This window comes from Pyrgilauda ruficollis, unplaced genomic scaffold, assembly GCF_017590135.1.
Source record: "Pyrgilauda ruficollis isolate IOZ18807 unplaced genomic scaffold, ASM1759013v1 scaffold5, whole genome shotgun sequence".
NCBI lineage: Eukaryota > Metazoa > Chordata > Aves > Passeriformes > Passeridae > Pyrgilauda > Pyrgilauda ruficollis.
In genome coordinates this window covers 6,762,939-6,781,056 of record NW_024526599.1, presented here as the reverse complement: position 1 = coordinate 6,781,056, position 18,118 = coordinate 6,762,939, and the positions used below count along the sequence as shown (strand labels likewise).

At 40.0% G+C, this 18,118-nt stretch overlaps 1 protein-coding gene across 1 annotated transcript; it reads left to right on the top strand.

Moving 5' to 3' along the window:
- The first annotated feature begins 3,516 nt into the window (after positions 1-3,516).
- PPID (peptidylprolyl isomerase D) lies at positions 3,517-17,908 on the top strand. Its single transcript, XM_041480084.1, has 10 exons — positions 3,517-3,672; positions 5,329-5,469; positions 5,914-6,020; positions 9,287-9,475; positions 10,229-10,351; positions 11,861-11,967; positions 14,594-14,735; positions 16,941-17,027; positions 17,105-17,147; positions 17,677-17,908. The coding sequence occupies exons 1-10, from the start codon at positions 3,588-3,590 to the stop codon at positions 17,763-17,765; spliced, it is 1,113 nt and encodes a 370-aa protein (XP_041336018.1). The 5' UTR covers positions 3,517-3,587; the 3' UTR covers positions 17,766-17,908.
- The last annotated feature ends 210 nt before the right edge of the window (positions 17,909-18,118 follow it).

The window sequence follows — 18,118 nt, the reverse complement described above, 5'->3', positions numbered from 1 at the left end:
TTGTGTGTCTCTCATGAAGGTGACATGCTTGATGTGCCAGGCCACATGGGAATAGCGCATGATGCGCCCTGTGTGTCACAGGGCACAGGGAAGGCTGAGTGGTTGCTCTATTTCACAGCCAGCAGTGAAAGCATCCTTTCCAAGAATGCTTGCCTGTTGGGAGCTTCTTGATAGCTGTTCTGAAAAGCTGATGAGGTATGTGTTTCAATTGCTTGTCAGAAGGATCCCATCAGTACTGCACCATATTCTGAAGCTGCGGCTCAGTCCAGTGAAAACCTCACACATGAATTCTGCACAAAGCAAAATGGCTTTTAATATCCTTAGACAAGGCAGTCCTGCAGTGAGCCAAAGCACTCACTTTAGCATATTTAAGCCTCTATTAGCATATTTAAGCCTCTATTTTCTTTACAGTGTCAAATACAGATTTAAAGGTGAAAAAAGAGCAAGAAAAACAAAAAGAAAAAATTCTAGTTTGTATGTATACACATTTGCCCATCTTAACACAATCTGCAGCAACTATAAATAATCTTTATTTTGCAGTTTATTCTTTTGTGAATGCAAGTTGGCAGGCTAGAATAATTATGAAATAAATCCGCTTATTGTGTATTCCATCAGAGTCCCAGTTTTAGAATTACATATGTATTTCTATGCATTTATCAATGATTGCTTGCTTATTCAGTCAGTGAAGGAAGAAGAGGTAAACCCAAAGATTTTATAACAGGCTGATCTTTGAGTTTAATTAGGCTGGAGGGTCATACTCCAGCAAGTGTGATGTACTTGGTAGAAGCGAGACCTGTACTTGAAGCCATTTGCTTTAGGATTTTTTGGCTCACAACATGTTTATCTATTGATAATACTCAAACTGCTTTACTGGGTGGCCAAACCTGTATGTGTGGAAAAATAAATAGGTGAATTTAAAAATTAACAGACAATTCAGTTATAGTGAGTATTTTCAATGCACTGTTTTATAGGCATTTACTACATAAACAATTGGAAGTGTCAAAAGAAAAGAGGTATTTTGGTGATAGGAAATATTTTTAAATTACAAGATCACAAAGGATTAGAGGATCACAGGGGTGATTTTACTGCTTGAAAACAGATTTTAGAGGACTTTATAATGGAAGTCTGACTTTGTAAGAGGTTATTTGCATGTAAATTCAGTGTATAATTTAATATATGAATTTGAACATGAAATCACTCAGTAAATTCTTGACAGAAGTCACATTATGCTTGTTTTTACAATCTGTCAATGACTATAAATTAATGTGAAACTAATTGTGCTACTGCTGTGCTTGGGAGATATTAATTCAGCTCACATATTTTCCAGAATCTCCTACTGACACTGAGAAAATCACTTGATTTCTGTCTTCTTCAGCTCACATCTCCAAATTATCATGGAGATGCCTCTTTCTTTGTACCGCTAAAGGACCTTGTACATAAGGACTTCCAAGCAACTAGTGTAAAAAGAATTACTCATCTAGAATCTAGACTATTCCAACTTCACCAGCAAAAAAACCTGCAGGGACTGAATAAGTCTACTCCTGAAAGAATGAATCACTGCTTCTTCCTGAGAGGAAGCTGCCAACAGCTCTTGCGGGGGACACACACCAACAACACACACTTTACTCTGCTGTCTGCTACAGAAATCTCTTATAGACTCTACTCATTTGGCTAGCAACTGACTCACTGAGATCATAGAATATTTTAGGTTGGGAGGGACTTTTAAAGGTCTTCCAGTCCAACCCTCCTGCAATGAGCAAGGACATCTTCAATTAGAATAGGTAGTGCAGACCCCTGCCCATCCTGGCCTTGAATGTTTCCAGGGATGATGTATCTGCCACTTCTTGGGGCAACCTGTTCTAGTGTTTCACCACCCTCATTGTAACACCTTTCTTTCTTTTATCTAATCTAAATTGACGCTTCCTCTGTTTAAAACCATTAACCCTTGCCATATAATAACAGGCCCTATAGAAAGTTTGTCGTTCTCCCCCAGAGCCTTCTCTTCTCCAGGCTGAACAATCCCAGCTCTCACCCCTTCCTCGTAGAAGATGTCCTGTAATCATCCCTTCATCCTTTACATGATCTTGGTGTCCCTGCCTCTGGACTCAGACAGCTTGTCATCCTTCCTGTAGATGCAGCACTGCAGGTGGGGTCTCACGAGGGCAGAGCACAAGGGCAGAATAGTCTCTCTGGCCCTGCTGGCCACGCTGCTTTTAACGTAGTCCAGGATATGGTTGGCTTGTGGGGTGGCAAGTGCACATTGCTGGTGTGAGACCACTTCTCCTACACCGCTGTGCCTCATCTACACTAAGCATAATGATAAAAATATCTCAGCCAGTGACCATGGCCAGATGCCTCGTGAATTACAGATGACTCAAAGTTTTGGTGGCCTCTGACATCGTGGAGCATGTGAAATCCCTGACACAGCTGCATGACCTGGCTCAGAGAGAGAAATGCCTTAGTGCGGTTCCACTGATTTCTCACTAAGTGTTCCCAGATGGCAGCAGATGGCTTTTCCTTCTGTTAAGGGTTCCCAGATGCAATGTGTAACAGCACTCCGTGCCAAGCACCTCTCCTACCCAACATCTGTGCAGATGTGTGGGAATGATTTCAATGCAGTATATGGACTGCAGTTATTAAAATCAATGCTACTTTATCTTTTCTTTCAATCTGGGAATTACAACTGCCCTCTGACACATCCAATATTGAGAACATACTGAGAGAGAGATGAAAACCAGCTTGACGAAGCTCAAGTCCAAACATATAGACATGAATTACAGGAGAAAGCCTTTGGAGAACACAATGAATCAAAGAATGAGAGGTTTGTGGGATGGATTAGAGGAATCCAAGAAATAAAGAGGCTTGTTTTGATCAGCAGCATTCCCAGAAGGACTACAAGTTTGCAAGAGTAAGACCCCAGCATTCTCCTGCCCCTTCTATTTTTGCCACAAGTACCTTGCCTCCATGATGCCACTGAGTACAGGACGTGGCCATGTTGAACCATTCACCTGCTTGGGAATCAATGAACACCTTCAGGAGCCCCGACCAAGTATATTGATAGTACTCACATCTTCTCAACACAAATGTCCAAAAGAGATTGTTGGCCTTGGAGCATTATCATGACATTCATCCTTTGGGATGAAACTTATTTTGTTTTCAGATCTTAGGAAGGCTGGAGATATTCTGCATTTCTAAATCTTTATGGGATAATAGTCACTTCTGACAATATGCGCATTTCACCACAGACCACCACTTTTCACACAGCCTGCCATTTCTCTCATAAAATACAAACCCAGGTAAAACCTAAAATTTTTCTCCTTCCCCCTATTTCCAGGCCTTGTGGAATTTCCAGGCGTGTATGGATAACCCCGAGAAAGCAATGCCCCTTCTCTGCGGATTATCTCCGAGTCACTTAAGGCCGCTCGGAGGCAGGCCCAGGGGCGGACCAGTCCTGCGGCCATCTGCGGGCTCCAGGCTCCCGGGGGACCGGCCGCCCGCCCCCGCCGGTGGGCGGAGCGCCGAGCGGCCCCGACCCGCGGGCGGCCGGGATCGCGGGCGGCGCCACCGCGCCAGCGGGCAGCTGCGGCATGTCGCACCCGTCCCCTGTCGCCCGGCCCAGCAAGGCCAGCAACCCCCGCGCCTTCTTCGATGTGGACATCGGGGGCGAGCGAGGTGGGGAGGGGGCGCGACGGAGCCCGGGCGAGCGCCCCGGGCCGGGGCGTTGTGCGGAGCGTGCGCGGCCCGGGCCGGGCTGTAGGAGCGGCGGGGGCGGCTCCGGGCCGGGCCGGGCCGCAGCGTTTAGGATGTGGGGGGACCCTGGGCCGGGCCGGGCGCTGCCCTAAGGGCGCACAGCTCCAGCAGCGGGAGCAGGAGGGCGCCCAGCCGCGAACGGGCCTCCCCCGCCGGAGCGAGCAGGCCCGAGGAACATGGCGAGAAAGGCAACATGGCAGCACTGGCGCCCGGCCGGGGGGGTGCCGGGGGTCGGGCTCGCCCGCCGCCGCTGACCCCGTGCCGCGCGTCCCCATGGAGCCGGCGCTGCCCGGGCGCGGCTCCCGGCGCTGCCCACGTGTGCGGCCGCTCCGCGCCGCTCTCCACGTGCTGCGCCGTGCCGAGCGCGGCCTCGCTCGGAGCCGCCCCGACCCCAGCGTGGGCCCCGCCATGGCCGGGGAGCTGCCGCGGCGCGGCGAGCCTCCGAGCTCTCACCGGGGCTGCGCGGTGAAAGCTCGGGGAAAGCGCAGCCCTGGTTCTCTTGGCAGCGCCAGTGCTGCCAGAGGTCACTCAGAAATTTGGGCAAACGGTCAAAATCGAAATAAGGAAACAGCACGTTAGCTGGGGTACTGCTTGAAAGCGTAGGTTTAAAAAACTTACATGGATAAAGGTAGGGACTGCCTGAATCCTGTCAGGATATTGCTTTTCACTTATTCATTCTGTTACTCAGAAGAATAAAAGAAGAAAGTCTTGTGAGATGATTTGCCTTTTATTGACTTTCAGTTGTCTAATTTGTTTTCATTCCTGTATTAATTAGAATCAATATATTTACATGGAGCTACCGGTAGAGTGAAGTTATGTTAATTAATTGACTGTGAGGCTGATGAGAAAACAGGAGCGTCAAGTGATGGAGGCTGCTGGGAGTGAGAAATAGCTCTGTGAGAAGCCAGTTTGTGAAGGAATGACAATTCAGCACAGAATCCCATTTATCAGCTGTTACAGGATCTGTTTGCTACTCAGGTTTAATTTCCTTCAGTTAAAACATGTATAGCAATTGTTAAACAATTGCTTGTGGTGTCTCTGATGGTAAATAGCCATTATTCATATGCATATAAAGTATCACTGTCAGTAAAATTCAGGTTTAAGAGAGTGAGGAGTAAGGGATGTCTTTAGCATAAGCTTTTTTATGGATTAAAAGTCTCCACAAAACAGTTTTTGTATTGTATCTACTTTTGATTGAACAAACCACATATATACTAAAATTTACGTAAGTGTGCATATTAAAATTCATAATTTGGCTTTAATATGTGTGTGTGTGTTTCCCACACACCTTTTTTTGGCAGAAAATGCATTTGGCATTTTCATTAGTTTTTGGCAGAATCTGTCTTTATTCCTGCTGCATTATTCTTGGCAGGGGAATTCACTGTTGGTAATAACATTGCTAAATACCCAATGTAACTCTGCGAGCAATTGCCATGGAGCAAGATGGAAATTGAATAGTAATCTAAATAAAAATAATAAAGCTTGAGTCATTAATTTATTCTGACAGATAATGCTCAATGCATCGCCATGCCAAGGACAAGTCTTAAAAAATGTCTTATTCTCTCCTTGTCATTTCAGTTGGACGCATTGTCTTTGAATTATTTGCTGACGTTGTACCTAAAACTGCTGAGAATTTCCGTGCGTTATGTACAGGAGAAAAAGGCACGGGGCCTACCACTGGAAAACCTCTCCATTATAAAGGATGTCCTTTCCACAGAAGTAAGTTCTGTGAAATTCTCCATTTTCCTATTGGTAACGAAAGTTGTCTACCATGAATATTTGAAATACTATTAAATAGTATTTCAAGTACTTGTTAAAGAAATAACTTGACTGAAGGAAAGCTTTTCACTTTTTGATCCTCCTAATGACTTTGTGTTCTTACCATGCACTGACAATAGTAAATTATAAATTTATTAGTAGTTTTGCAAAACTAGTTTACTCTGAGTTGTAAACAGGTTGAAATGAATTTCAGGTAATGGTTTAAATATCCACATAACTGAAAAGGAGTACTTAGGTGACACTTGGTTAATAAAAGATGGATTTTGGTTCCATTTAGGTGCTGGTGACAAGGATTGCATTTCATCATAGAATTGTTTGTTTTTTTTTTTTTTCTTGTGCCTTTTGTGCCTTTCTGATACAGTTTATAACTACTTTATTTTACAGTTATTAAGCAGTTTATGGTTCAAGGAGGAGATTTCTCAAACCAAAATGGCACAGGTGGAGAAAGTATATATGGTGAAAAATTTGAAGATGAAAACTTTCATTATCAGGTACTCTATTGAAAACACTGATTCTGTTCAGTTGTGACATTGCAGTGATGTTACTCCTGCTGCAGTAATAAATTGTCAGCATTGGCACTAACCATTTTCATATCATGTTATATGTGGTAGCATATGAGGGACTCTGAACAACACTGACTGAAAAACTTACAGACATCACTGTCCCATGGTTAAAGCGAAGCCCTGACTGCAGTTGTACTTGGCCCCAAACAGTATTTTAGGAGAAGAAAATACAGCAATCCTCCACTAAACAGATAACAAAATCCTGTATCAGGCTCACAGAATCACAGGGTCTGTTAGGTTGGAAAACACTTTTAGCATCAACCAAGTCCAAGCCTTGACCAAACACCACCTTGTCAAGTAGAGTAAAGCGCTAAGTGCATATACAGTCAGGTCTTGAACACCAGGGATGATGACTCCACCACACCCCTGGGCAGCCCAGCCCCTTGTGTCAAGAAATTCTTCACAATGTCCAACCTTAACCTCCCCTTGTGCAGCTTGAGGCTATTTCCTCTTATCCTGTTGCTGATTGCCTGGGAGAACAGATTGACGCCCCACCTTGCTTTCAGGTAGTTGTAGGGAGTGTAAGGTCACCCTTGAACCTTCGTTTCTCCAGGCTAAAAAACCTCAGCTCTCTCAGCCAACTCCCCGCTGGACTGGAAGGACTTAAGTTTGGAGCAATAACTGGAAATATGACTACAGTATTCATCATAAAGATAATTCCAGTTGTATTCTCTGAAGTCTGACACTCTGGTGGTGCCCACAGCACTGCTGCTAACAATGTCTGTTCATTGGTACTGTCACAGCATCACATCCCTGAAGATGACTTTGTGTCATTACGTTTTTGGTTGTTCTTTCAGATCTGGAGGTAATTATGAACGTGATACAAATGATTTCCATTTCTGTACTTCTCAACTCTAACAAATGTTGTCAAAGTGCTAGAGATGTATTGAAGAACCCATTTGGATCCTGTACAGAGTCTTAAGAGCTTGATTCCTGTTATGTATTTGCCAAGTATGTTAGGATTTTACTTGGAGTTTAAATGTCTCTGTTACATAGAAATTCACTGGCTCTTGCATTTAATCCAGCAGCCCTGCAGTGTTCTCACGCACTGTCTCAGAAAACAAAGAGTTGATTTTGTTGATGTTTGAGGACACTGGAACTGTTTCTTCTTGTGCTGGTTGCATGGACTGTTGCAAATTGCAGTATATCAGATCAATCCCACTAGGCTTTTCTTGATGCCACTTCTCCAGCTAATGGCTCTGCTGTTGTGGAACACCCAACTTGCACAACCCCAAGCATTGTTACTATGGCATAGTTTTGCAAGCCTTGGATCTGTCAGAGAATCTGATTTTGTCCAGATTTTTTTTTTGCTTGCTTTATAAGCTTACAAAATGACCGCAGAAACCATAATGGGAAAGACACTCCATCTGTCTGCAGTGTTTTTCAAAATACAGCAAGAAAATTCATGAGCGACAACAGTTTTCTTTATAGAGACTCTTGTAATTTGGGACTAAAATTCATAGCTGGTCCCAGACAAAACGGGGTTGTGTATAAGTGGGGAGACTGAAGGCACCAGACTGCTCTCTGTAATTTCCAACTTGTCCCCCCACATCTTTACAGACAAAAGCTAAACTTGCATATATAAGGCAACACCAGAACTTACTGTTACTTGTTTTTTTGGTTACAAACCGTTGCTGTGTAGCACTAGCTGTAACTGGGGAGAGAGTGGGGGGAAAAGCTAAGATTTACAGGTCTTAGGCAGTGAAGCAGTGACCAGACACAAATGGTATTGGCAAAAATCTGCTGTGGGGCAACCCTTCTGTTTAACTTGTTTGCCAGCAACTACAGTGCAGTGTCAGATATTTGTTTTGGAGGCTGCAGTCCTACCAGCTGCCTTCTCTTGCTCTGGAACACAGGCTCCTCTGTCATTTGCTATCTCTGACTCCCAGGGCAAGTTTCAAGGTTAGAACAAAGCCAAGATTCCAGTAGTTTTCTGTTGGTTGGGTGTGATTCTGGCTCTCAGCTGTAGAACATTTTCCCAGAGTTCGTAACCAAATCCTGACTGAAAAGATTCAGACTTACTGTGCCTTATGACCAGATGAACAGTTCAGGCAAGGAGGTCTCTCCACCACTATGGAAATCCAAACACTGTGTGAGAAAACAATTTTCATGACAACAGGTTCTTGAAACTGGTAGAGAATGTAGGGAAAAAACAGATGCTTAAATACACCAGGCTCAGACTGTTATCTGAAACTAATCAACCTCTCATTGAGCTCTGAAATCTGTTTCTATGTCCTCTGTGCTATCATCATTTTTTGCCCCTCGTCTCTTTCCCACAGTATCAAGTTTCTTAACAGCACCACAGCATGAACGCTTTAGATGTGTCTAGGTTTAACATCCTCACTTACATGAAATGGAGTTCCTTGCACTTAATAACCAGACCAACTTGGGGAGAATAACATCTTCATGGCTGGGTTGTGCCAGTTAAAGAAGACATTCACAACACGTAAGAAAAAATACATTTTTGCACTGCAGAATAATCTACATGATGGGACAAGAAAAGTCTTAGTTCAAAAAAGGAAAAAGTACTTGCAAGAACAGGATAAACAGTATCTTCTTACATTAGGCTGTTTAACAATTTTCTTTTAGTTTGAGGCCTAGTGGCTTAAGTGGCAAAATAATTTTATAGTTAAAAATCCCAACAGATTAAAACCTATGTCTCTAGGAAAGTGAAGGAGATAAAAAGTCACCGACCCATGAATTTCAAAGACTACAGTCTTCTAAACTCCACAGTTCCACACCATACTTTGTGTGAGTAGCCCTTATAAAATTCACATTACTTACCCATCTAGTAGCTCAACATTAAAGTTGGTTTCAGTGGTTTTTAGCCTCATTTCTTAAGGCCAGTGGTCTTAAATAATTCAGTGAGGAGCTTCACTCCTTTCTCAGGTGATCTGTCTAAACTCATCAGCTGTGTAGGAGGTAGAGTGTAGAAGCAGCAGACAGGTGTTGCAGCATTAAGTCAGATGTGGCTGTGCTTGCTAGGTTGGTAGGGGGCAGGTAAAGACCCAGAGCTAAGCATTTGCCCTCTTCAATCATGGTAGGTAAAATTAGTTGGCACCTGTATGTAATTGGTTTACCAAGTTGTTATGGCTGTCCTGGCTATTTTTATGATCAGCCTTACAGAATCTTCCATATGGTTTTATAACATATTTTAAATGTTGATGGTGATTTTTCCCCTCCCTCCAATGCAGCATGATAAACCAGGTCTGCTGAGCATGGCAAATGCAGGACCTGGTACTAATGGCTCTCAGTTCTTCATTACAACGGTGCCTACTCCTCACCTGGATGGGAAACATGTGGTGTTTGGCCAAGTGATCAAAGGAATGGGTGTAGTTAAAATACTAGAAAACGTTGAAGTAAAAGGAGAGAATCCTGCAAAGGTAAGCAAAATGCAAAGCACTGAGGGATGATGTTTATTATTTCATTATATGATGTATAATAATTTCTTCTAAATTCTTGGTGTAATATTTAGAACTATTAAATGTTAGTTATTTTTACTAACTGGTAATTTCCATTTTACTGTCCTTATTGAGAGGCTTTTGTTCTTGCACTGTACATTTCCCTTGCACAAACCATTTATTGTTCAACACAGCTGTGAGGGTGGAAGCTTTTGCCAGAAGTGTAGGATGGGCAATGAAATTAAAAGGTGGAATTCACAATCCCACCTAAATGATACGTAATTCTTATAATTTTTATGTCAGAAGTCATGTTTCTGAAAAAGCAATTGGTGTGTAGGTCATAGCAGTTTGTGGGTGTTTGATGAATTAATACCTCTAACTTTAAAAGACTTGGCAGTTGAAGAAAGAACTATCTTCTGCAATGTAGTAGAACTTCCATGTCTTGTTTATTGCTGCACTTCAGCTTGCTGCCAGTTCCTCTTCCAGCCTCCCTGTGAAGCGTGGGTATGGTGTTTTCGGAATGCTGATCCTCTGAACACAACACTTTGTGTGATAAAAGCCTTTTCATGAGGACAGGCTAATGATATGATGGGTTTCTGAAATAAATGCACCCAAACAACAGATGAAAAAGCCTTTTTATGGAATTTCAAAAATTTCAAAGAGCACTTGTAAGTTACTGCTTTTTGAAAAATTGTCTTAATAAGCAATACTACTATTTACACTTTGTTTTTTCAGTTGTGTGTCATCGCCGAATGTGGAGAGATAAAGGAAGGAGATGACTGGGGAATTACTCCCCAGGATGGATCTGGAGATGCTCATCCAGATTTTCCTGAAGATTCAGATATAGACTTGAAAGATGTAAGTATTTTTCTTCTTGGGTAATTTACAGATTGCAAGACTTATGGGTGATCTGAGTTATGTGGTGTCTGTGATGATGTTCATTAAGCTTTTTTTCTTAAGAATGGATCGAGGTCCTGATTACATGGTGACATTCCATTTTAAGAAAGAGAAGGCTGTGTGGGAAGGGATTGTTCTCTTTTTTTTCAGTGCTAATTTCAGCCCATTTTTTCCCCCAGTAACTAAAACCTCACTTAAAATTGTCACACTTATTTTCTGTTCTTGATTTCTTTTTATTTTTGTTTGTGCTGTAATGTCAGGTTGCAATTACTAGAACTCCATCCTGCAAATGACTAACTTAATGTTGTTATCTACACACTTTTTTAAATACTCACCCTTTAACAGACTCTGCCCCACTTACTAGAAATAAAGGATCGGCCTTTTTAAAAGGTCGGAGGTAGTAAAACATCAGAGCTAGTTGTTCTTAATTCCCAGTAGTTGTTTACTTTTGAGATTGTTCAAACCTGCAGAAGCTCTGTTGTTGGGAGGTAGGGAGCAGACTGGTGAAAGCAGCTCTTTTGCAGGGTTTTAATTTCTCATGTAGGTGAACTAGACAAACTGTGTAAGTCAAACAGTGATTTGTGAGAGAGGGAAGAAAAGGGGGCTGTGTGAGTAGATTCCAGATAGAGAATTAGGATAGTAAAAATCCATTTGAGCTAGAAGACGATTCCTTGGCTGTTGAGAAGCACTTCAACTTACGAAAATGTTTTTGGATAGCATTTGATGTGGTGCAGAATTGAAGCTGGCAGGTGCGTGTGCTCTTCAAACTTGTTCATATAAACTATAGAAACCATGGTGACATTGGTCTCACACTGATCAGTTTTTGCCAAGGTTTCTGATTCTAGTAGGGTAGAGTAGACAGCAGTAATTATAAACTATTTATAATTGCCACTGGAGAAGTAACTTGAAGTGTATACTCTTCTGGAACTAGAAATGATGGACTTGATAAAGACAGGCAGTTGTTCTTTTCTCCTTCCATTGGTACTTTAAGTGTTCAGAGAGAAGGAGAATTGTGTTGACGACTTCCACTTTGAGTGTGTGCAGAGTTCACGTGAGTGATACTGTTTTGAGAAGCAGAAAACAACATTTCATCAGGAATAAGACAGTCTTGGTTGAATACTTTGCTTGTAAATGTATCTTCTTTTCTTTGAATAATGGTCAACACCTTTATATATAGCTCTATGTGGGTAGCAACATTTAGGACTACTCTGTCTTCTCTAGTATTTTCTCACCATTTATACTGTAGAAAACCCACTAGGAATTTCATCTTTCAGATCTTTGTGTTACATAAAGTAGAGAATATTACAGAAGTGGTTTGAAGGTAGTATTTTGTCTAAAATTGGAGTATTTCTATTTTGAGATTTTATAAACCTTGAAAGAGGATCTGGGATTGTACTGTTAAACATTAGTTAATTCACAACTTCTTTCATAAATACATTCATACTTTATATTTCCCATCTATTTTATTAGGTTGACAAGATTGTGGCCATAGCAGAAGACACAAAGAATATAGGAAATACTTTCTTCAAATCGCAAAATTGGGCAATGGCAGCTAAAAAGTATAGTAAAAGTTTACGGTAAGGCTCTCATCACTCAATCAGATAGTTCCTGTAACCCAAATGAATGCCACTATTAAGCAACGATTTGTGCCTGTAAAAGGTGCCTGGTGCAGTGCTGTTTTCTTTTTTAAACAAAGAGCCTTCTGAATCTTGAAAACATCTGGTTGATTTTTAGCTACATAATCAAGTAGGTCTTCTACTCATTGCTAGGTAAGAGCTACAGGCAGGAAGTATTGCTGAAAACTGCCTAAATAGTCTTTTTATAATACTGCCACTGTGCTGGTACATACCTGGGAAGAAAAGCACAGTAGTATCCAGGGTAGTTAGTGGACAGCAAGGAAGGGAAATAATTTTTCTATGATTTATGAAAAGCAGTAAGTTTAGGAAATTGGTAAGTTCAAAAGATAAATGTGGCCCTTACTCATTCATTACTTTTTTTTTTTCTGTGGGTCCATACCATCATCCTGACTTCATGTATGATTCAGACTTGCCTTCAAAATCATAGTCTTTTTGCTTTTGCTTCCATATTGCTTCTTTCATATTTTCATGCTTTTTGCTTTAAGTGTATGAACATCTCCTAAAAATAAAGTTAAACTTATTGACCTTTATCCCAACCTTCTTAATGATCACTGGTTAAGCAACAGTGACAATAATGAAAGAAAAAAAAAAATCAGGCATATTTAATGCTTCAGCTGAAATTTTAGCAGACTGGGTTTCAAATAAATGTCACCTTTCTGAACCATAAAATGAATCCTTTAATTGCAGATATTAACCCAAGATGCAGTGTCTCAACCTGACCTTAAAAAGCCCATCATAGAAACAGAAACCCCAAAGTAAAAAGGATTTCTATGCAAACCTTTTGGAAATTGTACATAAAGAAGGCCGGAATGGATCTTTAAGGATCTTTGTTGTACCTGTTCATTTTCTCTATGCCAGGTATAATTACACCATCCCTTCCAGTTAGGTATCTTGCTCACTTTCAAACACACTCAGTGAAGGCTCTTCCTGTCTGAGCTGCTTTGGTGCTTATTTGTCCTTGCAGGTGAAAATCGTAGTCATTTTCTAGGCTAAACAAATCTGATCTTTCCAGCTTTTCCTTATAGGCCACAGTTTTACAGGGACATGCCCTGTATCTTAGAACCTAATACTTTATGTAGGATGGTGACCTTTAGCTGGCACTTCACAAGAACTGATAGGCAAAGAGTAGCTCTTACCAGGGTATCCCATGGCTTTGGTACAATTCACCTGGCACACCATCTGAAAATGCCTTTTTCTTTTCACCTGCAGTAACCATTATAATCTTTTGTTCTTTTTCTTGTTTTATTGCTTCTTAGCCTTTCTAAAAAAATACATTTTATATGTTAGAATTGACACCTTTTTTTTTTAAAAAAAAAAGTATTACTTCCTTGTATCTCCCTTGATACTTTCTTCACTGATTTCTTTGACTTGGAAGCTCTAATCTTACTTCCAGAATGGTTGCAGTCTTTCATGTTTTCATTTATAAATATTATACACGAGTTCCATTTGTTTTGAACATAATACAGATTTGTCTTATAACTCTCCTTACCTTTCACATGTTTGCTCTTTCTTCTTGTTCTCATCTTTTGCATGATGCCTAGCAAGTGGAACAAGCACTGGGACTGCATCTAATTTACAAGCACAAAGCATCTAATTTACTTTTTAAGTATTGCTAATTTTTGTGATCCAAAGATTGTATATGAACAACAAAAAAGGGCATGCAAAAAGTGAACTTCCATAGGCACTGATCTACAAAGACTACATTAATTCATGGCATGCTTAAAATATGAATGTATGCAAGCACAATTTTTGGTTTTTTTAATAAAACTCAGAGACGTTCTGTCAAATAGACCATTAAGGAGTTAAAACTTCTGTATCCACAGGACTTTTGCCACTGGAAATAAAAACCAGACAGCATTAGCACATTGTAAATTAAGAAATGTGCTTTCAAAACAGAGATGTAGTAACTGCTATGGCTCCATCCTGAACCAATGTCAGTTTTGAAGTTCAGGGGACAGGGGGAAGAAGGTGGTGTTACTAATGCTCATAAACCCCACTCCTTTACAAAGTAAAGTTAGCTTCAGATTTTAGCCACAAATGCCTAAGCTAATTAAAAGATTATTGAGGGAACTCAAAAAGAGATGAAGCAGTGGTGGTATCAGTTTTCTAGCATAAGTAAAGTTAGCTTCAGATTTTAGCCACAAATGCCTAAGCTAATTAAAGGATTATTGAGGGAACTCAAGAAGAGATGAAGCTTCTCGTGAACGTGCAGTGGTGGTATCAGTTTTCTAGCACTGATGAGCAGTGTGTTTTTTGAGAATAAACTGAGATACATTCTGATGTTTTCCTGCAGTAGAATAGTGCTTTTGTCTAAGAAAAAGAATGTGTTAATACAGTGGAGGACTAAGAGTTACAGGAAAACATTCTTTAGTGAGTTGATTTGTTTTTATTAAGGTGGGTTTTATGTATTTAATTTAATAAAGATTTGCAACAGTTGAATTGAAGCTGCTTTAGAAGTAGTGTGGATAGGTTGGTTCACACATATCTGTGGAGGGATAGCTAAGGGCAGGACAAAATGGGAGTTGCAACACTAATCCATGTTGTGTGTGAATCTGTTTTTCTGCAGGTATGTAGAAGCTTCTGAAGCAGTGGCAGAGGAGGCAGACAAACCCAAGTTAAAGACTGTTGCTTTGACCTGTGTTCTAAACATCGGTGCTTGCAAACTAAAACTGTCTGATTGGCAGGGAGCCATTGAGAGCTGTTCAGAGGTAAATGTAATGTTCAGTATCTTGGTCAAGAATTGGCCTGTATAGACACAAGACTACAAAGGTTTTTTAAAGTCTTCTGACAAGCTTACGATTTGAAAGTGAACAAATAGAAGCTCATGGTGAAGTTAGTACTGACTTTCCAATATGTGGCTTTTAAAAAAGATTCTGAAATTGAAATGAATCATTAGAAACAAACAAAAGAGGGCTGTTGCTTACTGCCAGGAAAAATGCACATCATTGTCAGTTTGTAGAGCTACTTCTTACATTACGAAGAGTTAAACTGTGTTGTTCAGTGAAAGAGGAATACTTTCTCTGGAAGGTGAGTATGAGCAAAATGTTTTACATGCCTCTAGATTTGATTGCCTTGTATTTTATTCATGGCAGGGACTTTCTAACTAAATAACTAACCTTTCACATAGGCTTAGTGGTGAAATAAAATTACTTAATAGGAAGAAAGAAACAAGGTAATGATAAATCTGGAAAAAAGAAAACCAGTAGAATTAAAGAAAAAAAAAGGAACCATGACATGGGCATAGTGAAAATGTAGTAAATTTGAGGAAACTTCAAATAATTCAGTAAAACTCCAATAATATGAAGGAAACAGAGGAAAGAATGCTCTTATCTGTTAGCAAAGGATCTTGAGCAGCATATCTGCTAAGGCCTTGTGCTGAAAGCAGGAGTCTCAGCTAATCTGTGTGTGAAGTCATTAGAAAGCTGGCTTGCTGATGGTGGAAAACCTTCATAAACCTATATTTAGAACAGACGAATGGGCAATGAGAAAAGAAGAAAATAGGAAAAATATTGTGTAATGTGGTATCTGTCACCTAGAAAATGGTACAAACTGAAACAAATGTGTTATAGGTGGAAATTACTATAACTAGTAATACTTGACATTGTGGGAAGAAAATTGCACTTCCTTTTTTTAAGAGTAAACAATTGTTAGATGAAGGCAACTCCATAGCTATAATAGACTTCTGTAAGTTATTTAGCTTATGCCTCATAAGTGTGTCAGTGCTTTAATCAGAACACCAGTTTCCTAAAATTAGCTAATAAAGTTCTAGGTAATTGTTAATGAGAAACTGTACACTTTCACTTTTATGATTTCACAAGACCAAAAGCAATTTAAACTAACAGCCTGGAATACATGCTTTGTTTGGTGTAAATAATGAATTATGAAGAGCTGAACCTGTTCAAACAAATCTTGCATTGAAATAGCTGTAAGCAGAATGGTCAAGGTAAAACCAAAGAATGCTACCTCTGTGTATACAATCCAGACAACTCTTTCTTAGCACAGAAGAGGCTGATGGCTTTATAGTAGGTGGACCAATAGGAGCACCCACAGTAATACTTCCTTTGTATTAACAGCCAATACACAAGTGATTTAAAAAAATATGAATGTGTTGCCTAGTAATGATTTAAAGTTAATAAATTAAATTCACATTGCTGTGAAGACATTTCCTCTAAACATTGAGAAACTATATTCTTTAAAATAATAAAGACACATTATAGAACTAAGTGCAATAAAAATGTGATCTTCACAGGCAAGATAAGGTAACAGGTAGTTGACCAAATTATCCAAGGTATTCTGAAAAAATAATCAAATAGTGGAAAAATCTCTTTGCCCAGCCATTGTATTTCCCATTTTGATATTGTCATATTAGAGCTGGCATATACACATTATTGAAAACATTCAGCTCAAAAAAGGCGTAACGACTGGAACTTGGCAAAATTCCTGAAGCATGATGAGATGGATTGCTTGCATGTATTTTTCTAGCCCACAGTGAAAAAAATCTTTACAGGAAATCTCTGTTTTATTTATGATGCCATTTGAGGAGGTTTTGGTGCGAAGGAAGGAGCTGCAATAGAGAGATGCCCTGTGAGACTCAAGGTTAGGATAATTTGAACTGCAGCAACTCCTCAGCCTTGACAGCTATCTATATATACACACACACCAGCTGTTCCATTTGGGCCTCGTGTGTGCTCATCCTTCACAAAAGACCACTTTTGCTGCAGCGGTACTGAAGCTGATTACTTGCTATTCAGCGTGCTGCATTATAGCATTCTTTTTTACACAGTTAATGTTTTGACAGCTTACCCTCAAACCAACTGTGAAGATTGTCTGCTGGTGTGAATTGTGCCATTTGTGGAGATGGGAGGCTGTGAAGTATAAGAAATGTTAATGTGACAATTTTATTAAATTTACAGGCTCTTAAAATAGATCCAGCAAATACTAAAGCTCTCTATAGACGGGCTCAAGGATGGCAGGGAATAAAAGATTTCGACCAAGCACTGGTAATGATCACTTCTTTTTGTCTTTTTAAATTTAAAATTCTATCAAATTATTAATTTATATTTTTCTTTTATTTAAGGCTGATCTTAAAAAGGCTCATGAAATAACCCCCGAAGACAAAGGTAAAATAAGCTGTTTCTTTTAAAATTCCCTTAAGAATTTAACAAAGTATCCAGGGTAGTATTCAGTTAGAATTCATACCAGTGTGATGCCTAAAATGCTAGCTTCTTAAACACTGATGTTATAAGCACAGAACCCACTGAGGTGGAAAACCTGATTTTATACAGCAGTGATGCTTGTGTTGCACTGGAAAGCCTGCTTATGTAGGTCAGCAGCATTCCTCTTGAACTATGTCTGTATCTCACAAGGCTCTTACTAGCTTAATTTCCTGCTCTAATTGGGTGAGATTTTTATCTCCTAAGTTCTGTGTTGGCACCAACACCATGCTTGCTGCATACTCCTCTGTGTGGTTACCTTACTAGTTGAGACAAAGCAAGGGACAAGGCTTTTGCTACTAGTATCTGACCTAATCAAAGATTAAATGCAGTTTTATGAAATAACATAGGTAAGTTCCAGCAGTGACCTGGTGTTAACCTATGAGGAGATCTAATGTAAAGAGATTACTGTAACTGTCATTTTCTTTTTGAGCAGCTATCCAGACGGAAACACTCAAAATCAAGCAGAAGATAAAAGCCCAAAAGGAGAAAGAGAAAGCAGCTTATGCTAAAATGTTTGCTTGATTTTTTTTTCCTAAACATTTAAATCTATGCACTAATTCACGCAAAAGGATAAATGGAGCTGCTTCTTTCATTTGCCCTCTGCTGCAGTTTTCAGTGTTCACAACACAAAAGTCTAATAATAAAGACAGACTGTTCAAAGGTGATGTGGTTTTCTCTTTTTTTTAAGCTGTAGTAACTTGTGTTTTGCAACTCACGTATTTTTCTAATGTGTAAAGCATTGGTGGTTGTTTTCACAGCTTAATAGTGCTTCCTAAGCAGCTTGGTTTCACATGAAGAGAATGTAGGCATTTTCATAGTTCCTATTAGAGCAGGCCTGATTTCTTGTAAGGAATAAAAATGTTGGTAGACATAAA